The 26,478-nt window shown below is 43.9% G+C and overlaps 1 protein-coding gene across 3 annotated transcripts in view; it reads left to right on the top strand.

The window, feature by feature from the left end:
• PCYT1B (phosphate cytidylyltransferase 1B, choline) overlaps positions 1-26,478 on the top strand; it is a 106,891-nt gene that overhangs the window by 11,614 nt on the left and 68,799 nt on the right. Inside the window, exon 1 of one of the 3 annotated variants that reach the window (XM_081115159.1) lies at positions 14,223-14,604. The exons of 1 other annotated variant lie outside the window; for it this stretch is intronic. In XM_081115159.1, the coding sequence (XP_080971285.1) occupies positions 14,488-14,604 (117 nt within the window). In that variant the 5' untranslated portion in view covers positions 14,223-14,487. Of the gene's footprint in view, positions 1-14,222; positions 14,605-26,478 lie in introns of those variants that run through there. One more of the 3 variants, XM_081115157.1, reaches the window with a different exon arrangement.

The raw sequence follows: 26,478 nt of genomic DNA, 5'->3' as shown, positions 1-26,478 counted from the left end.
CCTAAGGTGGGGTTGAGGAGAGGTTTTAAGGGCAACAGCTATTTGGTGTAAGGTGTAAGAAAGTGGTTCAGTTTTTTAATGACCGGTTTGGCAGCAAAGTGCATATGGCTGGCTATCAGTCCAGATATAGGGGTTATGTATTTTTGTCTGCCAAAAGGTTCGACCTCCTGCTGAAAAAGACTCCCCCCACCATTTAAGCAATCCTATACTATATAATCTATCTATACTAATAAAGGGGTAATATGCTAATTAGACATGGTCAACCGGCCATCTTCCAGACGTCTGACTTCCTTCTGGACAAAGCCATGGTGGTGGGGGCCGAGGCAGAGGCAGTTAGGGGCGATATCAGGCCGGCAGTGGAGCGCAGTTGGGGGCAAGATCAGGTCAGCAGGGGAGGGCAGTTGGGAGCAACCAGGCCGGCAGGGGAAGGCAGTTGGGGGCAAGATCAGGCTGGTGGGGGAGGGCAGTTGGGGGCATTAGGCAGGCAGGCAGATAAGTGGTTAGGAGCCAGTGGTCCTGGATTGCAAGAGGGATGTTTAAAACTGACAGTCGGACATCCCCTGAGGGGTTGCAGATTGGAGAGTGTGCAGGCCGTGCTGAGGGACACCCCCCATGCACAAATTTCATGCACTGGGCCTCTAGTATATATATAAAAGCCTAAGCAACTGGCCAACCAGCTGACCAGCCAACCAGCCGGTAGCTATGAAGCACGCTGACCACCAGGGGGCAGACGCTCAACACAGGGGCAGAAACCACAGGCATGGAAACATAGAACAGACTGATGAATCTCAGAGGGAAGCGGGGAGGGCGGGAAGAGATTAACCAAAGATCTTATATGCACTATACATAGTAGAGGCCCAGTGCACGGAATTTGTGCACTGGGGGGGGGTGTTCCCTCAGCCTGGCCTGCACCCTCTCGTAATCTGGGACTCCTCGGGGGATGTCTGACTCCTGGTTTAGGCCTTTCTTCATTACCTTCATACCTTTATAATTACTCATTCTAAAATGATACACTTCTTACTTACTATTTGGTTACCCAAAGGTACAGTTTGTATGGGAATGGGGAGATAAATGCTTGATTTTTTCCCCTCTAGTTCCCAGTTTTCAAAATAATGCATTTGTTCCATTGCATTCTCCAATGCAGACAACTGAGGTTTTTTGTTTCTTTCTCTTTTTTTTGTAGTATTATGAACTCATGGATTTAAACATATTTGATGGATTTTAATACATTGCTGTTCTTATCCTTATTGATGCTTAAACTTTCCATCTTTGGCTGGCAGGAGTTTTCCCAAGTTGGCTTCTGAGTCCTTTTGACAATTTCTATCCTTTTTAAAGAAAGGATAATAGAGCTTCTGTATTCACATGAGTATTTATTTTAATATATTTTATTGATTTTTTTACAGAGAGGAAGGGAGAGGGATAGTTAGAAAATCAATGAGAGAGAAACATTGATTAGCTGCCTCCTGCACACCCCCTACTGGGGATGTGTCCACAACCAAAGTACATGCCCTTGACCGTAATCGAATCTGGGACCCTTCAGTCCACAGGCCAATGCTCTATCCACTGAGCCAAACCAGTTAGGGCTCACATGAGTATTTTTATCTTCACATTTTTGCTCCACAGGTGTTACTCAAAGTGTGGATCTCAGGTAATACCTGTGAGCTTGATAGAATGTCAAATTGATGGGCCCTTCCCTGGCCTACTGAATTAGAATCTCTGGGAAACTGAAGTTTAACAAGTTCTCCAAGTGATTCTTATGAAAATTGAAATTTGAGAACCTCTGCTCTCCAAGAAGAATTGACCTTTGAGGGCACAGTAATCATTGTGGGTTATTTCTGATATGTTTGAAATAACCAAAAGTCAACTGATAGTCTAATAGGTGAATGATAAATCTGGTTAATACCTCTTTGGATCCTAAAATTTCTATTTGATTATATAATAACTGATTTTAATAAGGGGTCTTATAAACTTGCCATGGTGAAAATTTCAAAAGGATTATGCCAAGATGTTTTGAGCAATAGTGGTGTTGTATGTGCTAGGAATTGCCATGGTTTAATGCTAGTGGTTTTGTTCCTTTGAGTTCCTACACTTGAATGTTATCCCGACTATTTTGCAGAAATAAAGAATTATTTTTATTTGAAAGTGTGCTTTTCCATGCTTGTTTACTTGCTTATTTAAAGGAACTTCTTGTAGCAAGGATGTGCTTATGTAAGAGCACATTGACTATATATAGTTACTCTCAAGTACCATTAGTCAGTCATTTGACATAGGCCCTTAACTGGCACTAAAGTAGACTAGATGCTTAAAGTGAATGCTTTTGGACACATTGAAGGTTTTTATGTAGCCAGCTTCTTGGGACACACACACTTATAGGGCTTATTTCTTTCAATGCAAACTAATAGAGAGCTTCGGGAAAAAAGACAGCATAATAGTTTGGGGGGTCAAAACCCATGTCTTAATAAAGTCCCTTGTCATCTCTGCTTTACCATAATGGTTTTCAACTGTTTTTTGTTTTGTTTTGGTTCTTTGTTCAGCATTTTTAAAAGTCCTGGTACTGTGCCCAGGCTGATGAAGCCAGAATCTCTAGGAAGTGGGAACCAGGCCTCAGTGGCTTTGAAAGCTCCCCTGGTGATTCTAATGTGCAGCCAAGGCTGAGAAACTTGTGAAGTGAAGCAGAGACAATGAGAGACTTTAAGACATGAACTTTGGCCCTAACCGGTTTGGCTCAGTGGATAGAGCATCGGCCTGCGGACTGAAAGGTCCCAGGTTCAATTCCGGTCAAGGGCATGTACCTTGGTTGCGGGCACATCCCCAGTGGGGGGTGTGCAGAAGGCAGCTGATCGATGTTTCTCTCTCATGGATGTTTATAACTCTCTATCCCTCTCTCTTCCTCTCTGTAAAAAATCAATAAAATATATTAAAAAAAAAAAGATATGAACTTTGACCCCTAAAGTGTTAGGCTCTATTTTTTTCAAGAATAAGATATCTGATAGACTTGTGGGTCTTTGGAACGATCATTTCTCACTGGCACCACCTGGTATCATTTAGAGATTTCACTCATACAGAACATAACCTAGTGAATCCACTTCTGCTCGTGTTATGGAGGAAGAACCCATCGACTGCTACTCCTTGGAAGATTAATTATTAGAGGATGGGGAGACATTATCTCGAATGAGTGTTTCATGATGATATTGTCTACTGGCTCCTATGAGTGAGTCAAATATGGGATTTATAGGGGCTTAATAGAAAGTTTTGTATCATTAAACGTCAAACCAAATGAAAAGCTTTCAACATGAAGGCTAGAGAATAAACTGAACAGAGCATGGGAAATGTCCAGCTTCAGGGGCAGCATACAATGAGCAGGAGCAGGAGCTTTGCAGTTCAACAGGCCTGAGTTTGAAACTCAGCTCTGCCACTGACCTTGGGCAAAATACTTAACCTCTCTAAGCACTGATTCTTATCTGCAAACCTGGCACAGTGCCTTTGCCTGACATAGAGGAGAGTTTCATAAATTACTAAGTATTAAAATTACAGCCCTCGCTGGTTTGGCTCAGTGGATAGAGCATCAGCTTGCAGGCTGAAGCGTCCTGAGTTTGATTTCAGTCAAGGGCAGATGCCCGGGTTTCGGGCTTGATTCTGTAGGGGGCATGCAGGAGGCAGCTGATTAATGATTCTCTCTCATCGTCAATATTTCTATCTCTCTCTCTCCCTTTCCCTTCCTCTCTGAAATCAATAATAATGATAATAATAATAATAATAAAAAGAAAATTACAGGCGATGTATTATTTGAATATCTGAGATGAGATACCAGGTCCAGCTCATGTTAAGGAAGGTGTGGTAGGCAGAATAATGCCCCCCCCAAGATGTCTACATTCTAATTCCCAGAACCTGGGTGTATGTGACTTTACATGGCAAAAGGGATTTTACAGATGTAATTTAAAAATTTAAGATGAGAGAGACTATCCTAGATTATTCAGGTGGGCCCAATGTGATCACAAGGGTCCTTTCAAGTGAAAGAGGCAGGCAGGGGAGTTAGAGATGTGACTACTGATGCAGACAGAGGCTGGAATGAGACAATTTCTGGCATTAAAGATGAAAGGGAGAGGGCCATGAGCAAAGTAATGTCAATAGCTCTAGAAGCTGGAAAAGGCAAGGAAACGGATTAGAACCTCCTGAAGAAATGCATTCTTGCTGATACCTTGATTTTAGCCCACTGAGACCCATTTTAGACTTCAGACACCAAAAACTTTAAGATAATAAACATGTGGTTTTTAAACCACTACTTTTGTGATAAATTGCTACAATAGCAATAGGAAACTAATACAGAAGATTAAACTAAATCTCTTTGAGAATCTAAAGATTCTGAGTACAGATTTTGCAAGATGAAGATTTCACTGTGGACTCCATGCCATTCATAATTGAGTAGTATAACGTCTAAGGATTATAATAATAGTTTACTTGTTAATAAACTTATCTATCCCAGTCTTGATTACTCACTTGCCAGTCAAGCACATTTGTTTTTGTTTGTTTTAAAATGTATTTTTATTGATTTCAGATAGGAAGGGAGAGGGAAAGAGAGATAGAAACATCAATGATGAGAATCATTGATCCGCTGCCTCTTGCACACCCCCTACTGGGGATCAAGCCCGCAACCCGGGCATGTGTTCTTGACTAGAATCGAACCCGGGACCCTTCAGTCCGCAGGCTGACGCTCTATCTGCTGAGCCAAACCAGCTAGGGCTGTCAAGCACATCTGTATGACATTGAGGTCTCAGGCACGCTCCTCAGGACTCCAGTATTTGCTGCAGTGTCGGGAGACTGCCTGGTGGGAGAGCAACAAGGAAGAGAGCTGGTTATGGCGCATCAATAACCAGGAACAACTCTTTAGGAATACCAGACATGTAAATTTGGTCAACTACTCTAGAGGACAAATTGATAATAGTAGCAGAAAACACGCATACAAAACCTGAAAAATGCAAGTACTCTGACTTAGCAATTCTACGTGTAGAAAAATTAATTCTAGGGGGGAAATCTGGATTAGTATGCATATTAGTCACCTGCTTCAAAAAATCCTTTTGTGGTCCTCATAATTGCTTATAGAATAACACTTGGGGAGACCGAAGAGCAAGAGCAGTACATCCACTCACGTTGGATAATTAAGACTGGCAGGTGTTTGTACTGGCCATAGCTTGGTCTAGACTTGAACCTGGTTAGATTAACCTCAACAGTCCCTGAGTCACCTTTGCTACATTTGATCTTTTTCATGAAAATCACTGAAATGGTGATTGTGACTAAGAGTTCCAATGTTAAGTTGGTGCCTGCCCTTGAACATTTATTATAAACTATTATCCAATTTTGTGGCTTAAATAAATTAAAAATATTACATGTCTGTGTAATTGAGCCATTAAGTGTTGAAAATTACCTATGCTCTTACTTATCCACTGACATTCAGATAGTATATTGGGCACACAAAAGTTGTGAATCCAAATTCTGCTCAAATCCAAGTGAGGAATCTTTATTCATTTTTTTCTCTTGTATTATCTGTTTCAGCCATATGTCTGGACCCATCAAGGAGGAACCAAAATTTACACAACATTCTTGAGTATGATGGCGGCTGCATTTGGAGTTTTGATTATACTGCACTACACGTGTGATTATTACTTGTAAACAGATTAGATATTAATTAGACAATAAGTGATTGTAAAGCACTTAGAAAATAAAAGTGTTTATAAATACCACCAAGTAATAGCAACAATAATTCTTTACTGACTACACAGCTGTAATGTCAATAAGAATTATTTATTCCAGCTAAGGGCAGCTTTAATTTATGCAAAATAAAAAGCTGTTAACGTATCTGTTTTGCTACAGGAAAACAAAATACATCATACAGATTTTATCATCAGCATTTAGATAAATACATCTTATTTTGATTAAAACAACTCATCTCTTTTAGGACCTTCTCAAACACAGGCACAACCATTATGGTATGGTGTCTTTGAGTGCTAAGAACTGGAGCTCTTTACTGATCATCTCTCTAACTCATTCCAAATATTCATTTCCTTTAAGCATAAGATGTAAAATGACATTTCATGAGTGCCATTTGCATTCATGCAGTAGGTTTGTCATGTTGGGTCTGTGCAGTTGCTCCCCATCACCTTATACAGCTTTCCTTAACCTCAATACATTTTGGTCAAATGAATGAATAAAAGTTAACTCTTGTTTTTATTGTTATGGAAGCTGGAAAAAGAAGAAAATCCAGCCATAACTGGTTTGGCTCAATGGATAGAGCGTCAGTCTACGGACTGAAAGGGCCTAGATTCGATTCCGGTCAAGGGCATGTACCTTGGTTGTAGGCACATCCCCAGTAGGAGATGTGCAGGAGGCAGCTGATCGATGTTTCTCTCTCATCAATGTTTCTGACTCTCTGTCCCTCTCCCTTCCTCTCTGTAAAAAATCAATAAATGATGTTTCTCTCTCATCAATGTTTCTGACTCTCTGTCCCTCTCCCTTCCTCTCTGTAAAAAATCAATAAAATATAGGGAGAGGGACAGAGAGTCAGAAACATTGATGAGAGAGAAACATCGACCAGCTGCCTCCTGCACACCTCCTACTGGGGATGTGCCTACAACCAAGGTACATGCCCTTGACCGGAATTGAACCTAGGACCCTTCAGTCTGCAGGCCGACGCTCTATCCACTGAGCCAAACTGGTTAGGGCAATAAAATATATTTTTAAAAAGAAAGAAAATCCATTTGAAGAATAAAGTACTTTCATTTTATCATCTTGATTTTGTTTTTCAAAAAATAAGTTTTGAAGCTCTGACTACTTTTTATGTCTGGCCATTAATTTTTTCCCCTAATGGCCTTTTATAGGTCGTAGACTTGTATCAGCTTGGCTCTTGACCTACCAGTGAATCTGGCAAAGCATCTGTGTTTATTTTTCTGTCATAAGTAAATTCAAGCACCAACAATGAGTCCAGGTCAATGGTTTCAGAGATATGAAATGAACCGAATAAATACAAGTGAAGAGTGCTTCATGTTACATGAATTCAGTAGAAGAGGAGTGAAGGGGTTATTTTGGATGATGAGATGTGCATGAGTTAGCAATCTTGTTAACAAAGCAAATCCAACTATATCAAAGAGTGAGGCAGTGCCCTGGCTGGTGTGGCTCAGTTTGTTGGAGCACCACCCTGTGCACCGAAAGATTGTTGGTTCAATTCCCAGTCAGGGCATGTGCCTAGGTTGTGGGTTCGATCCCCAGTTGGGGTGCATGTGGGAGGCAGACAGTCCATGTGTCTCTCTCACATCAATGTTTCTCCTCTCTCTCTCTCTCTTTCTCTCTCTCTAAAAAAAAAAAATTTTTTTTAAAAGAGTTAGCCCTAACCGGTTTGGCTCAGTAGATAGAGCATCGGCCTACGGACTGAAAGGTCCCAGGTTCGATTCTGGTCAAGGGCATGTACCTTGGTTGTGGGCACATCCGCAGTAGGGGGCGTGCAGGAGGCAGCTGATCGATGTTTCTCATTGATGTTTCTAACTCTCTATCCTTCTCCCTTCCTCTCTGTAAAAAAAATCAATAATATATATATTTTTTAAAAAGAGTGAGGTGGTGTGGTGGAAAATAAAGTAAACTTAGATTCAAGACACCTGGATTCAAATAATACTTCTGTCATTTACTGTGTGACCTTGCTCATGTCACTTAACCTCTCTAAATCTACTTACTCATTTGAAATTTTTCACGATTAATAGTTGTCAATCTCAGAGTGCTATTATGATATAATTCAATGTATGAAGGCACCAAGTGAGTGGTGAAATGCTTTACAATGAAAAAAAATTATTACCATCATTTTCCCAGAGTGGATGAAAATGATTTATGCAGGGGTTTCATTACTTAGTATAGTGGAATTTTTGTTTTTTGGCTTATGTCAAGTTTTAGGCCCAAACCATGAGCCACATGGGGAAGTGGCTCAAATTAGAACCATGAAAGTAACAAAATTCCATAGCAGGTAATAATGGTTTCCAGGTAACCTAGAATTCTTTGGTCAACTTCATCTTTCATCTCTCTAGTCTCTTTCTTTTTGATGAAGTCTTCTGTGGTGAACCTGGGGCAGTGAAGAAAAATGAGTAAAGAAGAAAAAGGAGATATGAAGGAAAGAGTGATGCCTAGAGTAACGGTAAGGAGTGGAGGGGGGGAGGACTTGGAAGGAAGGAGACTTTACATGTGGCTTTGATAATATTAAGAGCTGTGTAATATGTGTAAGGGCATACAAACTAGCTAAACCACTGAAAATTTTCAGTATACTTGACCTAACATTTTTATACAATGGCTATACAATTTCTAGCAGGATGACTAGATTAAAAATTGAAAAAATAAAAGGGAAGGGTATTTTTAAAGAAGAAAAGGCTTCAATGTAATGCCTACTGAAAAACAGACTTTCATATACCAGGTTTTGACTCATTTTCATTCACATGTAATGATCTGAAAGGTATTTCATCGTAAGAAACAGATCATATTAAAACTTTGTGATGAGATGCTGAAGTAGGGCCTTAGTTGGAGATCCCCCAGAAGCTGATGCTGAGACGAGGATTCAAGTTCAAGTAGTTGATTTGGGAAGTCAGCCCAGGAAACACCCTCAGGAGAGCGGATAAGTGAGCTAGTCAAGCCAGCTACCACCATGGTGAGTGGAAATTAATGCCACTGGGGAATTCTGGAGTCATGTAGAGGACTTGGGTTTTTGTACATTCACTCCTGTAAATCATTGGTTGAGAGCTCTTGGGGGAGGGAAGGGGTCGGATCTGCCTCAGTGGTGCTGTGGGTGAATGGGTGAAGGGGGCAGGTGTTTCCCATGGCCAAAGAAAGCCCTCAGCCAGAAAGATGCAGGTGCTGACAGTTGGCAGTGGGCCAGTTCACCACAATGATAAGGCCCGAGGGGATGGGTTAGGGTTCAGACAGCCTCTGCTCCGCAGAGATTTTTTAGCTCTTCCCTGCAGATCTTTGGAAATGATATTTTCGACAACTTCTTTTTTTTACATATTTTTATTAATTTCAGAGAGGAAGGGAGAGGGGTAGAGAGAATCATTGGTCAGCTGCCTCCTGCACGCCCCCTACTGGGGATCGAGCCTGCAACCCAGGTTTGAGTCTGGTCAAGGGCACATGCCTGGGTTGTGGGCTCAATCCCCAGTGGGGGACATGCATGAGGCATCCAATCAATGATTCTCCGTCATCACTGATGTTTCTACCTCTCCCTCCCTCCCTTCCTCTCTGAAATCAATAAAAATATATTAAAGTCTGTTAGTGTGTACTGACAAATGTGCCCTATGGAGTTTTTAGCAATGTTAATACCTGTGTAACTATTACCATCCTCAGGATTTGAACAATCCCTTTCCCCCACATAACCCCTGGGTTATGGAATATTTAATTCCATTGTGTGAAATTAACTGACCATTCTCAACTAATCATCTTAATAGCATTATGAAGTCCCCAAATTAAAATAACCCATGTAGGTATTATTAAGATGTTTAGCTCCAGCTGGTTTGATTCAGTGGATAGAGCATTGGCCTTCAGACTGAAGGGTCCTGGGTTCGATTCAAGTCAAGGGCACACACACACACACACACACACACAAAAGACATTTAGGGTTGCAATAGCAGTCAAGACTCTGTCCCTGGAGTGAGTGGTAAGGAACCCTCTAAGAGAAGTGCCTGAAAGTGTCTATTTCTGCACATTAGGACTGTGAGACATACTGAGATTCAACCTCTGGCCTGTGGGGTGAGAGGTAAGAGGAAGCCAAGACAAGGCTGGATGGAATAGGAATGGAATTGGTAGTAGTTACAGAGTTGACCCTCAAGACAGAAGACAAGTCTAAATTGTGAGGTTCAAGGACTTAGGCTGAATATGTGTCAAGTGTGACTTGTATTTAACATAATGGCACTGATAGGTAAGGGTCTGACTTGGGTGACACAATGAAGATACTCATCCTAGGCAGAGGCAGCGTCTTGATTTGATGGAAATGGGGAGGATGAGGAGGGAGGAAGTGGGCGGGAAGACCTCTTTTCAGATGACCCAAGTGTCACTGGAATTCTTGCATCATTGGCATTTTCTCAAGCATCTATATATATATAAAAAGCCAGCGACTGTAATGCCGTAATGACCGGAACCATAACGACCAGAATGACCAGTTGCCATGACGCCCACTGTGGCCAGTGAACTGGCCTGATCAGGGGGTGGAGCCAGCTGGCCAACCTCCTGTGGCCCCTCCCCATGGCAAGCCCCACCCCCAATGGGCCCCCACAACCCTGATCTGCCTGCAGCCCCTCCTCCTGGCTGGCCCCGCCCCTGATTGCCCCCCACCCCAGTAGGGGGTGGGGCCAGCTGGCCAACTTCCTGCAGCCCCCCCCCTCACCTGGCCCCACCCCAGAACAGCCCCCCCACCCCAATCAGGGGCAGGGTCAGCTGGCCAACCACCCACAGCCCTTCCCCATGGCCAAGCCCACCCCCAATCAGCTCCCCAACCCCAGTTGGAGGTGGGGCCCGCTGGCCAATCACCCACCATCTCCTCCTCCTGACAGGCCTAGCCTGGATCCACCCTGATTGGGGCCGGGCCGGCCAGACCCCACCCATGCACAAATTTGTGCACTGGGCCTCTAGTTGGTAATAACTGAGATGTCAAGTGATGTCATTCTGATTTAAAGTGGTAGGCTCTATAACTGTCAATCTCTGCTGCAGACTCCATTTTCTTCTTCTGTTAAGGTAAGTCTCTTTGCTTATTTAAAGAGTAATCCTATATAATAAGGAGGGAATATGCAAATTGACCATCACTCCACCACAAAGATGGCGTTGCTCACAGTGGAGGCAGTGGTGGTGGAGGGGTTCCGTAACACAAGATGGTTGCACCCACAGTGGAGGCTGAGTTCCCGTAACGAGCCTTAATGAGCAATCAGTAGGGACCTGAGGCTGTGCCCCCAACCTCCCTATGGGGTTTGACAGGGGACCTCAGGACACGGCCCCCCGCCCCAGCACTGGGCCAGGGGATCTGAGGCCACAACCCTGCCCCGGCACCAGGCTGGAAGACCTGAGGCCACACCCCCCACCTGGTGAGGCTTGACAGGGGACCTCAGGCAATGCCCCCCACCTGGCAGGGATTGACGTGGGACCTCAAGGTGTGCCCCCCGCCAAGTAGGGCTTGACGGGTGACCTTAGGCCATGCCACCTGCCAGGTGGGGCTTGACAGGGGACCTCAGGCTGCGCCCCGCACCTGGCGGGGATTGATGGGGGCCCTCAAGGTGTGCCTCCTACCCCAGTGCTGGGCTGGGGGACCTCAGGCCATGCCCCCCCACCCAGTGGGGCTTGATGGGGGACCTCAGGATGTGCCCCTACCCTGGTACCAGGCTGGGCGACCTGAGGCCATGCTCCTTGCCTGGTGGGGCTTGACAGGGGACCTCAGGCTGCACCCCCCACCCGGCGGGGATTGACGGGGGCCCTCAAGGTGTGCCTCCTACCCCGGTGCTGGGCCGGGGGACCTCAGGCCATGCCCCCCCACCCAGTGGGGCTTGATGAGGGACCTGAGGTTGCACCCTGCTCCCAGAGGGGATTGATGGGGGACCTGAGGCTGAGCCCCCCCTCCCAGTGCCAGGCTGGGGGGCCTATGGTTGCACCCCTCACCCGGTGGGGCTTGACAGGGGATCTCAGGCCACATTCCCCACCCTGGCACCGGACCAGGGGACCTCAGGCCATGTCCCCCGCCTGGCGCAGCTTCACGGGGGACCTGAGGCTGTGACCCTGCCCGGCGGGGCTTTACAAGGTCTGGATCTAGCTCAATGGTGGTGGGGCTGGCCAGGTTTGGGTCTCTCATGATTTCGAGGTGCATGTAAGTGGGTGGGGACTTGACTCTGGGTTCCATGGTACACCCCAGACTCTGACAGGAGGAAGATTTTCATATACATTTTCCTAATTTTCTTTCATCTCTGACTCTTCTATTATAGAGAAAGGGCAAATAGCAATATTAAAGTATTTCCTCTAATTAATCCCCTTTTAATGTGCACAAGTTTCGTGCACTGGGCCACTAGTAAAAAATAACGATCCCTTACATTAGTATAGCACAGTGGTCGGCAAACTCATTAGTCAACAGAGCCAAATATCAACAGTACAATGATTGAAATTTCTTTTGAGAGCCAAATTTTTTAAACTTAAACTATATAGGTATTTGCTGCTTCTTTGTAGCCATGTCAAACAGGGCACTTAAAAAAATGTTTCATTTTATAATAATAAAGCCACCAACACAAAATAATTACAATTCTTAAGTTGATGACAAAAATACCTGTAGGATTTGCAGCTGGTTGGAAAAACACAGGTAACTTTATGCTTCGAGTAGGTACTTTTGTCACCCGTCCGCCATTTGCGGACACGACTAGCACTAACCACGGCACAATGAGACTGCTGACTGACTGGCTCACTCAATTCGTGCATGAATCGCCCCCCCCTACCCCCCCCACCCCCCACCCCCCACCCCTGGCGCTGCGTATCCTGGGGCTGTCTGCGCTGGGTCAGCCGACCTGCTGACACCCCCCACTTCTTTCTAGCGCCACTTCTTCAAAATAGACTCGCTCAGGCCGAAAACTGACTTCTGCGCATGGGCCACGAAGTTTCAATCGCACTGTACACGCGTGCCTGCACGTGGTATTTTGTGGAAGAGCCACACTCAAGGGGCCAAAGAGCCGCATATGGCTTGTGAGCCGCGGTTTGCCGACCACTGGTATAGCACATTCTAATTTACAGAGTGCTTTCACATCATATCTTATTTGATCTCCCAAATTCTGTGAGGGAGGCAGAGCAGGTATTTTTATCTCATCCTTTGGACTACTGGTTCTCAAAGTATGGTCCCAGGCTCTGCAGCGTTAGTATCACGTAGGAACTTGTTAGACTGTGAATCCTGGCCCCTCCCCAGAGCTACTGAATCAAGTCTTCAAGGGGGGGAATCATTTGCATTTCTAACAAGTTTCCAAGTGATGCTGATGTTGGTGCTGCTGGTCCTGGACCACACTTGGATGAAAACCACTGCTATACATTAAAATGAAAGATCTAGAAGCCCAGGGACTTACCTTAAGAGGACTCCTATCTAGGTGCTCTTTCTATACCTGCTGCATCCCTGGCCCACACTCCATCCTTTCAATTCCAGCTCTATTGCTTATGAGTTTGAGGCCCTGAGCAATTACTCTAAATTGCAATTTCTTCACCTGTAAAATGGGGATAATAGGATCAACTCCTTTGGGTTCTTATGAAGATTAAACAAGATCTAGGTAAAGTACTTAGCGCTGTGCCTGTGCTTAAAAATGCTAGCAATTACCATGACTTTTATTAATATTATTAAAAGTGCAATATTTCACAAGAATGAATACCTTCATAAGTTTTTTTGAGTGTATGTCCCTCTTAAAATAGGGGGGTATTCCTGACTGATTCAGACATTGTCACTTCCTCTTTAACACCCCATCTGGGATGTTTGTGTGATCGCCATGAGCATTTGCTGAGAGCTGGGTGCTTAGGAGGTGGAGCAGAGGAAATGAGCATGTGGAACAATGTATGGAAGGGCAAACAACAGCAACTTTACTGAGAGAATAGGGGACCAGGGGGAGTATGGCTGAGGGAGGAAGCAATTGGAGAAAGCAGTCAGGGGTAAAAGGCAAGTTATTGAAAAACAATTTACCTCCTTCAGAGTCGCCCCCTCACCGCCCCCCCCCCCCCACCCAGCAAGGGCTAGGCTCCAGGAGGCGAAGCCAGGCCTCAGGGGATCTGTCCTGCTCTTGTTGCAGTCAAGGGGTGAACACTCAGGTGCTCACAATAAATGCCCTGAGAAGCCATCCGGGGATAGCGGACAATTGCGGGCACAGGGAGTTTGGGCTCAAAAGTGGCTTTGTCTTCAAAGTGACTCCTGTTGGGCAAATTTCTGACTGGACCACGTCAAACGCGCCAGGGACATGGTTCTTTTTTAGCAGAGGTCTACAGTGTTCTTTCTTGGGGCATCCTGTCCCCGCCTCCGGAAGCGTTTTTTATCTTATCTGGGTAATGCAGCCCGGGTCCCTTTCCCCAGTGGACTGAGACCTTTGCAACTGAATTAAAGAAAAGAAACAAAAGCGGCAAGTTCGGCCCCGTGGGCACGGCAGGCCACCAATGGGCGCGGCCGCTCCCTAGCGGAGTGGTACTATGATGACAGTAGCCAATCAGCGCGCTCCATGCAAATAGGGTACTGTATCCCGCACCGCAGCTCCAGTGCCATCTGCTTGTTCTAGTGATAAACTGAGGCCTTGCCTCTCGGCTTCTCCCAGAACGAAAGGGGCGGGGGTGGGGGGTAACCTCTTTACTCCCCCCAGGATAGACAGAAAGAAGTGATGAAGAAGGGGGATGGGTAAGGAAGAGAAAAATACCTGAGAAAGAAAACATTCTCTGCCTGGGAGGAGACTGACGGGGTGTAGAGCTTGGAGGGAGCATTCACTGGCCATGCCAGTACTTACCACTGATGCTGAGTCAGAAACAGGTATCCCAAAATCCCTTTCCAATGAGCCTCCCTCAGAAACCATGGAGGAAATAGAGCACACATGCCCACAGCCTCGACTGGTAAGTAAAGACAAAGGATGCAAATGTATGCGTGGCTATGGCACAAAAGAATTCCTTATGCGCCTGCAGCCAGCGAGGAAAAAGATGCTGAGGATTTTCATGTAAATGAGAATGGAGCTACCGCCTAATCCTTCTCAGCTGTTTATATTTAGCTTCTCTACCCGGCGCTGCTCTCCGCTTACAAAGCATTTTTGTACCGGCTGGGTAGGAAATGGGCTGCTTGGGCTCTGCTGTGTTTTTGTGCTTGGGAGGAGGGAATGGCCTTTTTCCTTTTAAGTGTGTTCTCGTCTGAAGATTAAAAAAAAAAAACAAAACCACAGTGCAATTTACAAAATGGTATTCTTTTCGCAAAGCTTGGGACGAGTCCGTTAAGTTCTCAGTCCTAGGTAAGGAATGATTCGGTCTTCAACTAATGTTGGTGCCTAATGCCAGTTTGGTAAAAATGAAAACGACATGGAAGCAAACTTCCCCATTTGCTTGAAAATGTCAAAATAACTGAGCAAAAGGGTCCCTTGATGATGTATTTAGAAATAACGTGTATCTTAAATGAATTGCAAGTATTTCCGGGTCTGCTGTCGGGGTTTCTCTTCAGGTATGGGAGCCTGGGGGAGCTGCATTTACTTAGCAAGGGGCTGCATGCCTTTAATAAGTGCAAATGGAGCACTTAGCGCTTCCTTCCTTCTCATTAACTGAATCAAAAACAACAAATGGGTAGCGGGTTTTCGGTGGCCTGGAGTCTTGTGGAACTTGGGGAGACCTCTCTTTGAATCCTCAGATCCAAGCCATACACTGTTTAGAGCTATATTTTCTCTCTAGCATTTCCCTCAAGTTAAAGGGTGCAATATTTTGATTGGCTGTGGAGTTTGACCCTGGGAAGAGGTGTTTTTTTTTAATTGTTTTTTAAGGATTTTGTGATGTAGTATTTTCCGTGAACTACCCCAATGAGGGCTCACAGATTCCAAAGCCAGCCCATCATGAAACTGTTATTTCTTCATAAGGGTTCATAAGGATTCAAAGGCAGGCTTAGGACAACTTCCTAATGCATGAAAACAAAGGAAGTTATATAGAGCCCCGTGGGCTTTTGTTCACTGTGCTTCTGTTTTTTCAAAAATATATTTTGTTAAGGCAATTTGATATTAACTGCTCCCCAGCACTTTAAGCCACTTATTGAATGTCATACGTAAACGTTTTACCTATGTTCTCAAAAGATACAAACCATCCCAATAAGGACTTCCTTTGAGCTACTAAATATCTCATGTTTTAGCATAGAAAAAACTGACCACTAAAAACGTGTCACCCAAAATGTTTTTAAAAGTTAAACCCAATGTTCCAATTCGCATCGGACTTGCTGACAGGTAGGGTAGGCGAGAGAAAGGCAGCATCCAGTTCCAGTTTGTGTATGATTTGAGTCTCTTGTGCCAACTTCTTTTCCTTCTCTTTTTGCCTTTTAGCGATTCTTTCCCTTGCTTGCTTCTGCCTGTGAGGGTGGGCAGAGGAAATCAAGGGAAGGGAGCAAGTTCAAGTACTTTTCACTTTCACTTGTAACAGCTCAGCCTGGAGTTAACTCCCAAGATTCATGCAAAGCTGGCAATGTTATACTTCCATCTCCCTGCTGCTTTAGAAATGAGGAAACTGAGGTTCAGAGAGGGTAAGTGACTTCCCCAAAGTCACATTGCTTCAAAGGGGTAGATCTGGGATTTGAACCCAGAGCTCTACCCCTGCAAAGTGGAAGATCCTCCCCCCCCCCCCCCCCCCCCCCCCCGCAACATACTCTTAGGTGAGAAACATCCCCTTCCCATCTTTTTGGCAGTTCTGGCTTAAAGTGTGTGTGTGTGTGTGTGTGTGTGTGTGTGTGTGTGTGTGTGAAGAATATACAACAGTTCCACTGTTAAAGTGACTGCTTTGTTCTGTTTTTTTTTTTAATCCTCACCCGAGTATATTTGTCCATTGATTTTTAGAGAGAATGGAAGAGAGAGAGAGAGGGAAAGACAAAGAAATATTGATGTGAGAGAAACACATCAATTGGTTGCCTCTTGCACAAGCCCCTACTAGGGCCCTGGCCGGGGAGGAGCCTGCAACCGAGGTACCGGCCCTTGACCGGATTCAAACCAGGGACCCTTTGGTCTGCAGGCCGATGCTCTATCCACTGACCCAAACCAGCTAGGGCTGCTTTGTTCTACTTTTGATAAAAATGTTCTATGTTGTCCATCATTATGATCTGCTGAAAACGGGCTCTGTTTAAATAGGGACTGCAACCAACTTGTAAACCACTGCACTCAATTCTTCGAAGCGCCTTTTCTCTGATCAGCAAACTTTGATCCCTGTAGGGGTAGATAAATTTTGATTTACACTTCAGAGCCCAACTTTCCTTTGCTAAGAATTTTACTTTAAGGATGCAGGCACGTGTGAACTACTTAATAACAAAGTTTGCTCTTGAAGAGAATGAATGGCAAGTGAAAATGCTAAACTTGCATTTCTCTGGAAGGTTTCAGTAGTTTCTGTTGATCTTTAGCTTTGCTGATATCTTCACATATCAAATTATATAAATTCTGGGTTTTTCCCAGCACCCAAGCACATTTGTCCAAAATTACACATGGACCCCTGCCGCCACAGTGGCGGCAAGGTGTGGCTGCTGCGTAACTTTGGAAAGTGCAGGAAAGACTTGAGAGATTCGCCTGCAGAAGACAGTCTCCTTCTCCCGCTTGTCACCAAACTTGAATTCATACCGTTTAGAGAAAACAGGACTCAATAATAAAACATTTTTTTTAAAGTAGCAATTCCGAAAGTGGTTGTCATGTGCTTTTTTTTTTTAACTTTTTTTTTTGGTTAATCTTCACCCAAAGACATTTTTTGCCATTGATTTTTAGAGAGAGTGGAAGGGAAGGGGAGACACACACAGAGAGGAACTTCGATGTGAGAGAGGCACATCGATTGGTTGCCTCCTGCACGGGCCCCGACCAGGGCCAGGGATCGAGCCTGCAACCAAGGCATGTGTCTTTGACCAGAATCAAACCCGGGGCCTTTCAGTTCTCTGGCCGATGCTCTATCCACTGAGCCAAACTGGCTAGGGCAGAGTGGTTGTCATTGTATTAGCTGATGCACACACTGGCTCCCCAAACTCTAATTTTACTTGGGAATAATGGGAAAGGAAATTTCTGAGTATATAAGGGCTATAAAGCTTTACTACAAGTTCCAGAATGTGAACTTATGTCACCAAACATTATTGTCTGTAAATACAGATTTTATTTAAATCTCAACAATTTGCCCCTAACTGGTTTGGCTCAGTGGATAGAGCGTCGGCCTGCGGACTGAAAGGTCCCAGGTTCAATTCCGGCCAGGGGCATGTACCTTGGTTGCGGGCACATCCCCAGTGGGAGGTGTGCAGGAGGCAGCTGATCGGTGTTTCTCTCTCATTGATGTTTCTAACTCTCTATCTGTCTCCCTTCCTCTCTGTAAAAAAATCAATAAAATATATATTTAAAAAAATAAAATAAATCTCAGCAATTGTGTAAAATGCCTTTTTTTTTGGTCATGAATTGGGCTCTCTATTTAGCATGGCACTAGAGAAGGTGTGTACAGTGTTCGTGTCTACGTGTGTTTGCCTCTATATTATTTACAGTGAAGGTTGTCTTTTGTGATCCAGTTGAACTCAGCCCTCATTGATTGAGCCCCCACTACCTGCTAAACTCTGAGTCCTCAAGTACTTTGTGATCTAGAGATTCGAGAAGAGACTGAAACATAAACAGATAGTTTCCATACAGGTTGATAAGGGCACAGCGTGCTAAGAGTTGTGTTACCGGGTGCAGTGGGGACAGAAAGGAGAGTAGTGAACTCCTTGAGAGCGAGTCAAAGTTTGCCAGAGGGATGATAACTAGAAACCTGTCTTGTCATCACTGTATCTCCGGTCTCTAATACACAGCCTGGCATAGTTCTTTAAGGAAATGCAACAGGAAGTTGGCATACCTAAATAGGATTTTAAAGCAATCTATATTTTAGATCCTTGTAAGAAGCAAATTGATAGGGATATTGAGGATACGGTGGAATCGTGTTCAAGGGGAAATTTTTTTTCTGAAAGGTATACCTGTAGTCTTTCCACCCTGCCTTATTTTTCGTTGGGAAAAAGCATAAGAAAGGAGAGGAGTAAGTAGAATAAAATAACACTGATAAAGAAATTAGGCACAGACAACAGTGTGGTTGGTGATGGCCAGAAGGAAGGGAGGGGGCAGGGTAGAGGCAGGCAAAGGGGTGGGGGGAATGGGGACATCTGTAATAGTGTCAACAATAAGAATAAAGAAAAAATAATAATACTTTAAAAATATTAACAAGAAATTAAGAAAGAACAGAACATGACCTAGGCTTTAAGATAGAGCTTATATTTTAGGAATGTAATCTTACTGCACTGGCTACTTTACTATGCTGCATGGGTTTGAGATGTTTCTTCTTTCCATTACTACAGTGTTTATTCTTGATCTTTGATTCGATTTCTGTTATTTGTTATTTTCTTGCTTGAACATGATGCAAGGTGACTCAAAACTTTGACTGTCAAGAGGAGACACTGAGTAGCCTCGGGCGATATGATGTAACAGCCCTCCTTGTAGACCCAACTCCCGAGGGATGAGGACTCCCGGTGGGCAAGGACTGTGTCCTCTTATGTCCTCAACCTTCAGATTTTGCCTAGACAAATCCTGTGGGCCCAGCAGGTGTTCCACTAACCCTTTCTAACAAGGCCCAGCCACCCTGAAAGCTGTCTGCTGAAGGATTTGGTTAACAACCTTGCTCAAGTTCTTGTAGGAGTACATTCTGCTATCAGAAGGAAGTTGTAATTCTAGCCTGCAGTAGTCACTTCCATGAAGATGGATGTGCCACGAATCAACTGAGAAGGCCTGGGAAATAAAATTGGGCTGGTTCAATATGCCACTTTAGCAGGAGTTCATTTCAGGCTTTACTTCAAAGGGGAGCAGGGCCAAAAGACTGCTGTCTTGCAGAAGGTGCATTATGTCAGCTGAGAGATAGGATGCTCACCGGCTGGTGCACCAAAAGATGCTGGATTTCCAGAGACATCAGTGGCTTCCTTTACTAGGTATCACCATCTATGTAGGCACTTAGAGCAGCATGCATTTTAAAAGCGGGCACTTAATGTGCTGTGTTAGTGAAAGTAAACAAACATGGGCTTCCTTGGGCATTTACTGTGATCTACTGGAATTCTGCCCAAGGTTATTATTAGACATTTTCCTGCTGCTCTCAGTTCAAATGCAACATTCATTTCTTGCAGGTTGATCATAGTCAGGCATACTGAGCATGGAATCAATGAATTCGTTTCTTCCATTTTAAATGTGTTCTTTCACTACCCCTCCAACCCACCATTTGCTGAATGCTGAACTTATGGAACAAATGAATCAAAATCAAATGTAAGAAGATAGGCAGGTTCTTTGTTTTATTTTGGTGTCTGATCATATGGAAATGAACAGGGTGCGTGTGTCCTCATTCAGGCAGGGGGTGGGGAGTTAAAGTATTTAGTGATGCAGAGCTTTGGATGATAACTGAGAGAAAACTCAGTCCCCCACCAACAGGATCCCCAGTTAGCCAGTTGGTTATCATGTACAGCTTCCATGTACAGCAATGCACCAGGTGCTGTGGAGAGAAACGAAAGAAGTAGTCCACAGCCCCTGACCTTGAAGATCATTTCCATTGAACAGAAGGCAGTAGTTCGGGATGTGGAAGCGTGCCAGGATGCTGAAATCCCTTGAGAGCTTTTTTTGTAAGTTTGACTTCTTTAACCTGATGTATCCAAAATATTAGTATTTCAACATGTCATCAATATAAAAGGATTAACGTTTATTATTTAATATAAAGGTATTTTATATTCTTTTCTTCATATTAAATCTGAAATCCAGTGTACATTATACTTGCAACACCTCTCAATTTAGGCTAGCCAATTTCAAGTGTGCAGCAGCCACACGTGGCCTTAGAGCAGTGGTTCTCAACCTTCTGGCCCTTTAAATACAGTTCCTCATGTTGTGACCCAACCATAAAATTATTTTCGTTGCTACTTCATAACTGTAATGTTGCTACTGTTATGAATCGTAATGTAAACATCTGATATGCAGGATGGTCTTAGGCGACCCCTGTGAAAGGGTCCTTCGACTGCCAAAGGGGTCGCGACCCACAGGTTGAGAACCGCTGCCTTAGAGGGACCTCAGACACCTGCCCAGACCTGTGGAGGATGAGCTCTGAGAAGCCACAATGATATATGTATGTTTCACAGTACACACATATATTTACTCATAACTAAAAACACCCCCACTTTCCTTTACTTTATATCTTGTACTCATATTTTCTTTTTAAAACATTTGTATTGATTTCAGACAGGAAGGGAAAGGGAGGGAGTGATAGAAACGACAATGATGAGAGAGAATCATTGATCGGCTGCCTCCTGCATGCCCCCTACTAGGAGTGAGCCTGCAACCCAGGTTTATTCCCTGACAAGGAATCGAACCCATGACCTCCTGGTTCATAGGTTGATACTCAACCACTGAGCCACACCAGCTAGGCACACTCATATTTTCAATGCTATCCTATTTTGTTTTCGTTAGGAGGCTGTTGCAGGAATCTAAATGAGAATGTTTGAAGTTATGGATGTGACAGTAGAGAAGGAGAGAACTGGATAGATATGAGAGACATTAGGAGGCAAAAGCCCCAGGATTTGATAGCTGCCTGAGGGTGGGACAGTATCAAGGAAGACTCAATTTTCTGGATCCAGTGAGTGGGTGCCATCACTGGAATGGGAGCATCAGGTGACAGCAGTCTGTGAGAGTTCTGTTAGAGATACCATGGGGACTTCCCTTTGGTGGTGTCTAGTATATGTTTGTCTTTGGAACTCAAGAGAGAGTTCTGAGCTGGAGATGTAGATCTGGGAGGCATTGGTATGGAGGAGAGGAAAGGGAAGGGAAGGAAAATTGAGGTAGTGAAATTGATGGGAGCAAAATTGAGTCAAGACAGTTTCTGGACTTAGAGGAACTGAATAGAAATGGTTAGCAAGAGCACCTTGGGATAATCCTACTACAGGGTAATTCTGGAAAATAACTGACCCTGAGCCATCCTATCAGGGGGAACAGAGAAGAGCTGTAATTAAAACTATTAGAAGGCTCCTTATATCTGCCTATCTCTACATGATATCTGGTTAAGTTAATCTACTTTATCCCAGAATCTTTCCAGGATGGAACCCTGAGAACACCATTTAAAGGGTCAATAGAGAAAGGATTGTGAAAAGAAGACAGAGAGGTATTTCTCAAATATTTGAGAGATCGGGGTGGGGGGGGGGCAGGGTAAGTTTCATGAAGGGAATGTCCAATCGTATCTAATGAATAAAGTAAAGTAACAAACAAAATAGAAAAGACTCAGAGAACAGACTGACAGCTGTCAGAGTGGAGGGGTGTTGGGAGGCTGGGTAAAAAAGGTGAAGAGATTAAGCAAAGAAAAACTCATAGACACAGACAACAGTATGGTGATTACCAGAGGGAAAGGGGGGGTGAGGGCGGAAGAAGAGGGGAAAAGGGGGATAAATAGTGACAGAAGGAGACTTGACTTGGGGTGGTAAACACACAATGCAATATACAGATGATGTATTATAGAATTGTACACTTGAAACTGTATAAATCTATTAATCAATGTCTCCTTAATAAATTCAATAAAAATTAAAATAAAGAACCAAATGCAGCAGACAGAGCAAATGAGATAATAAGAAAAAGTCTCCCTTGGATTTAGAAAGAAGTCAATAGTGTCATCAATATAAAAGGATGAATGTTTATTATTTAATATAAAGGTATATTCAGTGAAGTTGTGGGAGCAGAAGCCAGATGGCAATAGGTTGAGGAGCCTTCAGGAGGCAGGGAAGTAGAAGTCGACTGAGGGGGGAAACATATAGAATGTATAGGACCCCCAAGGTGGCTAAATCAGGGCTTAGGGTTGAGGGAGGCTAGCTTTTCTCCTTTCTAACTTCTTTTGTTCCATCCTTCTTTCCTTCCATTCATTCAATATACCAAAACTTTTGGTTGGCTCGTTCTTATAAGATGGTAGCAACTTGCACGTAAGTATAAGTGGGAATGGGCCAGTGGACGAGGGTGAAAGTGAAGGGGAAGTTCGTTGAAGGGAATAACCCCTAAGAGCTGGAGAGGTTGGGCTCCACTGCACAAGGGGAAGAATTGGCGTCAGGCAGGAAAAGAGACAGCTCTCCCACTGTGTGATGAGGAAGCTGGCAAGGATGTTTTGGGTAAGAAATAATTTATAAATAGAAGGCTACTGAAAGTTGAAAGCCTCTCTTATCTGATAGTATCTGTTTTCTCTGTGAAGGTGGAGGGAAAGTCACGGTGGTTTGCTTTTGGCAGGTGCAGAAGTATAATTATGGGATAGCCTGGGTGGGGAGCTGGGTCCAGTCCCAGGGTATTTCCTCTCTAGAGGCCTCTGGGCTAGGGGGAGGTAGGGAAAGGTGGAAAGACTGAATGGTTTCTGATGAGACACGGTAGTAATCAGATGAAATGGATCTGTTCCTTTATGGCGTCTGGGACTCCACACCAACCCCCCAGGTCAAGGCAAATTCAGATCTGGAGGTCCAGGGAGAACTGGACTGACCCACAGCAAAAGGGTTAGGGCCTGGCAAGACAACTATGCTTCAGCTTGGACTCTGCTTGCTGGAGCTTGCAGTCTCATTTCAACCTCAGTGTTGCCATTGAATTATCGTGTGGGCTTAAGCAAATCACTTCTCTCTGAGCCTCAAGTCTATCACCCACAATGGGTTGAATAGATGTTCTTTTCCAGTTCCATGACTGTGAATGTAGCTTCCAGAGCCATAGAACATTGTCTACCATAGTGTATTCTGTTTCACCTGATGCTCCTATCAAAACACAGAGCTACCCCACTCCTTACCTCCTGTTGCCTTTATCCATTTGGGGTAAAAACAGGTTGAATGATCTTATGGTAAGACACATTGGCTAGATGTGAATAACAAATTATCACAAAATACTTTGGAACTTTACAACACTGTTGTATAAATCAGCTCTGGTGTCTTCTGCTTTATTCTTCAGATGCTTCTTCAGAAAGGTTGAGTGTATGCTGAATCAGATGTTGAATGCTTTAGTTATTGTTCATAGCAACCTAGGTCGAATCTCTTTTTAATATGAGCATTAGCCTCTGAATCTATCTATTTCATAATACTGAAGTTCAAAATACCTTGGAGATATGGCAGGTTTGGTTCTAGACCACTGCAATAAAGCAAGTATCACAATAAAGTCAATTATAATCTTTTGGCTGGTGGAGGGTCTTGCCTTCAATTTGTAACAAAACAAAACAAACAAACAAAAAATCAACATCTGTGGAGTGCAATAAAGTAAAGTGCAATCAAGTGAGGTATGTCTGTATTGGGTTTTCTTTGAGGCATGGCAGTATGGCATTGAACTACAGGGGCCTTCTCTAACTGATGCTATCCGTCTAAGCTTTGGGTTAAAGTCCAGCAGTGAGTCAGGCCATAGTCCTGAAACTGGCATATTTTACTGGTGCTCACACAAAGCTTCTCGATGCCTCTTAGTGAAATAAATACAGAAAAAAGATTTATTTTGTCTGATCACCAGGGGAAGGATGAAAAGGAGCAAGCAAGCCGAAACCGGTTTGGCTCAGTGGATAGAGCGTCGGCCTGCGGACTGAAGGGTCCCGGGTTCGATTCCGGTCCAGGGCATGTACCTGGGTTGCGGGCACATCCCCAGTGGGAGATGTGCGGGAGGCAGCTGATCGATGTTTCTCTTTCATCGATGTTTCTAACTCTCTCTATCTCTCTCCCTTCCTCTCTGTAAAATATCAATAAAATATATTTAAAAAAAAAAAAAAGAAGTTGCTTTAAAAGAAAAAAGAAAAAAAAAAGAAAAGGAGCAAGCAAGGAAGGTAGGAACAAACTAAGTCCTTGCAAGCTAGGCCTATTTTCTTCCAATAATCTCCCAGGTAACAGCCTCTACCTTGCTAGGATCTGATTACCCGTTGCTGGCCTCAGACCATAGCATTATTGTTTTAACATTCCTACCTTCCTCTTTATCCCAGCATGAACCAGGTTGTATGGGAGGCTGGGGAAGCTGACCCTGCTTGGGGATAAAGAGACAGTTTAGCTCTCAACAATCTTGAAGGCACACTTGAAAACACAGTGATTAGAAAATAAAGCAGCAAGCCCTGGTAGCGAGAGCCTGTGTAATAATGTGCAGGGCCACACGGGGCCAGCCCATGGAGCGGGGTACATTTTCATACAACCTCCTCCCTCCTGCCAAAGTCTTTGACTTGGTGTTTTTGTTTTCCACTCAGTAATCTGTGCCAATTGAACCTGACATCAATGTAAAAGAATGCTGAGGGTTATGTAAACTGGCATTTAAGAAAAGTAACAACAACAACAACAATAATAATAGGTTAATAGAAGCATCATGAACGATGTGTACAGCCTACTGCCAACCAAATGATGTTGGAAGCCTGTTCCTAGTACACAAAGGCGTCTGTGCTTCATTTCTAGTATGCCTGATATTGACTGGAGGCACAGTCATATAATACTAAAATCTATTTTATGTCCATATTGTTGTTATAAGGTTAATTGTTCTATACTGGGTTCAAGGCTAGAGGTTTCACTTTTTTTCCTGTGGGCAAATGGAGGAATGGAACAACTATTTATTTTTTAAAAATATTTTTATTATTGATTTCAAAGAGGAAGGGAGAGGGAGAGATAGAAACATCAGTGATGAGAGAGAATCATTGATCAACTGCCTCCTGCACACCCCCCACTGGGGATTGAGCCCACAACCCAGGCATGTGCCCTGACTGGGAATCAAACCATGACCTCCTGGTTCATAGGTTGACGCTCAACCACTGAGCCACGTCAGCTGGGCTGGAACAACTATTTATAGTGCAAACTGTGTTGGGGACTGTGCTGAATACCTGATGTGTGTTACTTCATTAAAGTAGCCTGCAGACCTGTGAAATAGGAATTACTATTCCTCATGTTATAAACGAGGAAGCCAAGAATTCAGTAATTCCATAAAGATTGAATACAATCTGATAAAGCTGGGATTTAAAATTAGGTTTGTCTGACTGCTACAGCCCCCTGCTTCCACTACCCACAGTCCTCTGACATCAGTGAGCAAAGAGTCACCTGCTCAAGCTCCCAGGTGGCTCAGGAGCCAGACGTGCTTGGATGCACTTGGAGAAACATTGTATTCAGCTCTCCCATGTCACATTCTCTGCTTTCAGAACCAGGAGTATAAACAAGTCAGATGTCCAGGCTCTTTGTAGTGAATTTAGAAATTCAAAGTAAATATTTTTGACCTAGCGCTTCTACTCCTAGGAAATTTGTACATATGGCCAACAGAAATCAATATTAGGATGTTCTTAGCAACATTATTCATAACCCCAAACTGGAAACTATCCAAATGCCTAGCTGAAGTAGAATGGATAAATTGTGGTATATTCACCCAATGTAATGCTACACAGCAATGAGAATGAAGAATGTACACCCCCGTGCAAAAAGTGTGGATGACTCTCACAGCCATAATATTGAATGAAGTAAGCCAGATGCAAAAGAATAAACACTACATGGTTCCATTTCTATACAATATTTTAAAGTAGGCGAAGCTAATCTATGATGTTAGGAGTCAGGGTAGGGGAAGGAGCACAAGATAAAGGTTGGCAGTGGTTGGTTACTTGATCTGGCTGCTGTATGTGTTTAGCCTGTGAAAGTTCATTGAGCCATATTTAGGACATGTGCACGTTTCTGTATGTATGTTACACTCTAGTACAAACTTTCTGACCACAACTGAGGGAGAGCACACTCTACAACAGATTTCCCATTTCTAA

This window comes from Myotis nattereri (assembly GCF_964212035.1).
Source record: "Myotis nattereri genome assembly, chromosome: X".
Lineage (NCBI taxonomy): Eukaryota > Metazoa > Chordata > Mammalia > Chiroptera > Vespertilionidae > Myotis > Myotis nattereri.
The sequence above is the reverse complement of the archived record's forward strand: the minus strand, read 5'-3'. Positions and strand labels throughout refer to the sequence as shown.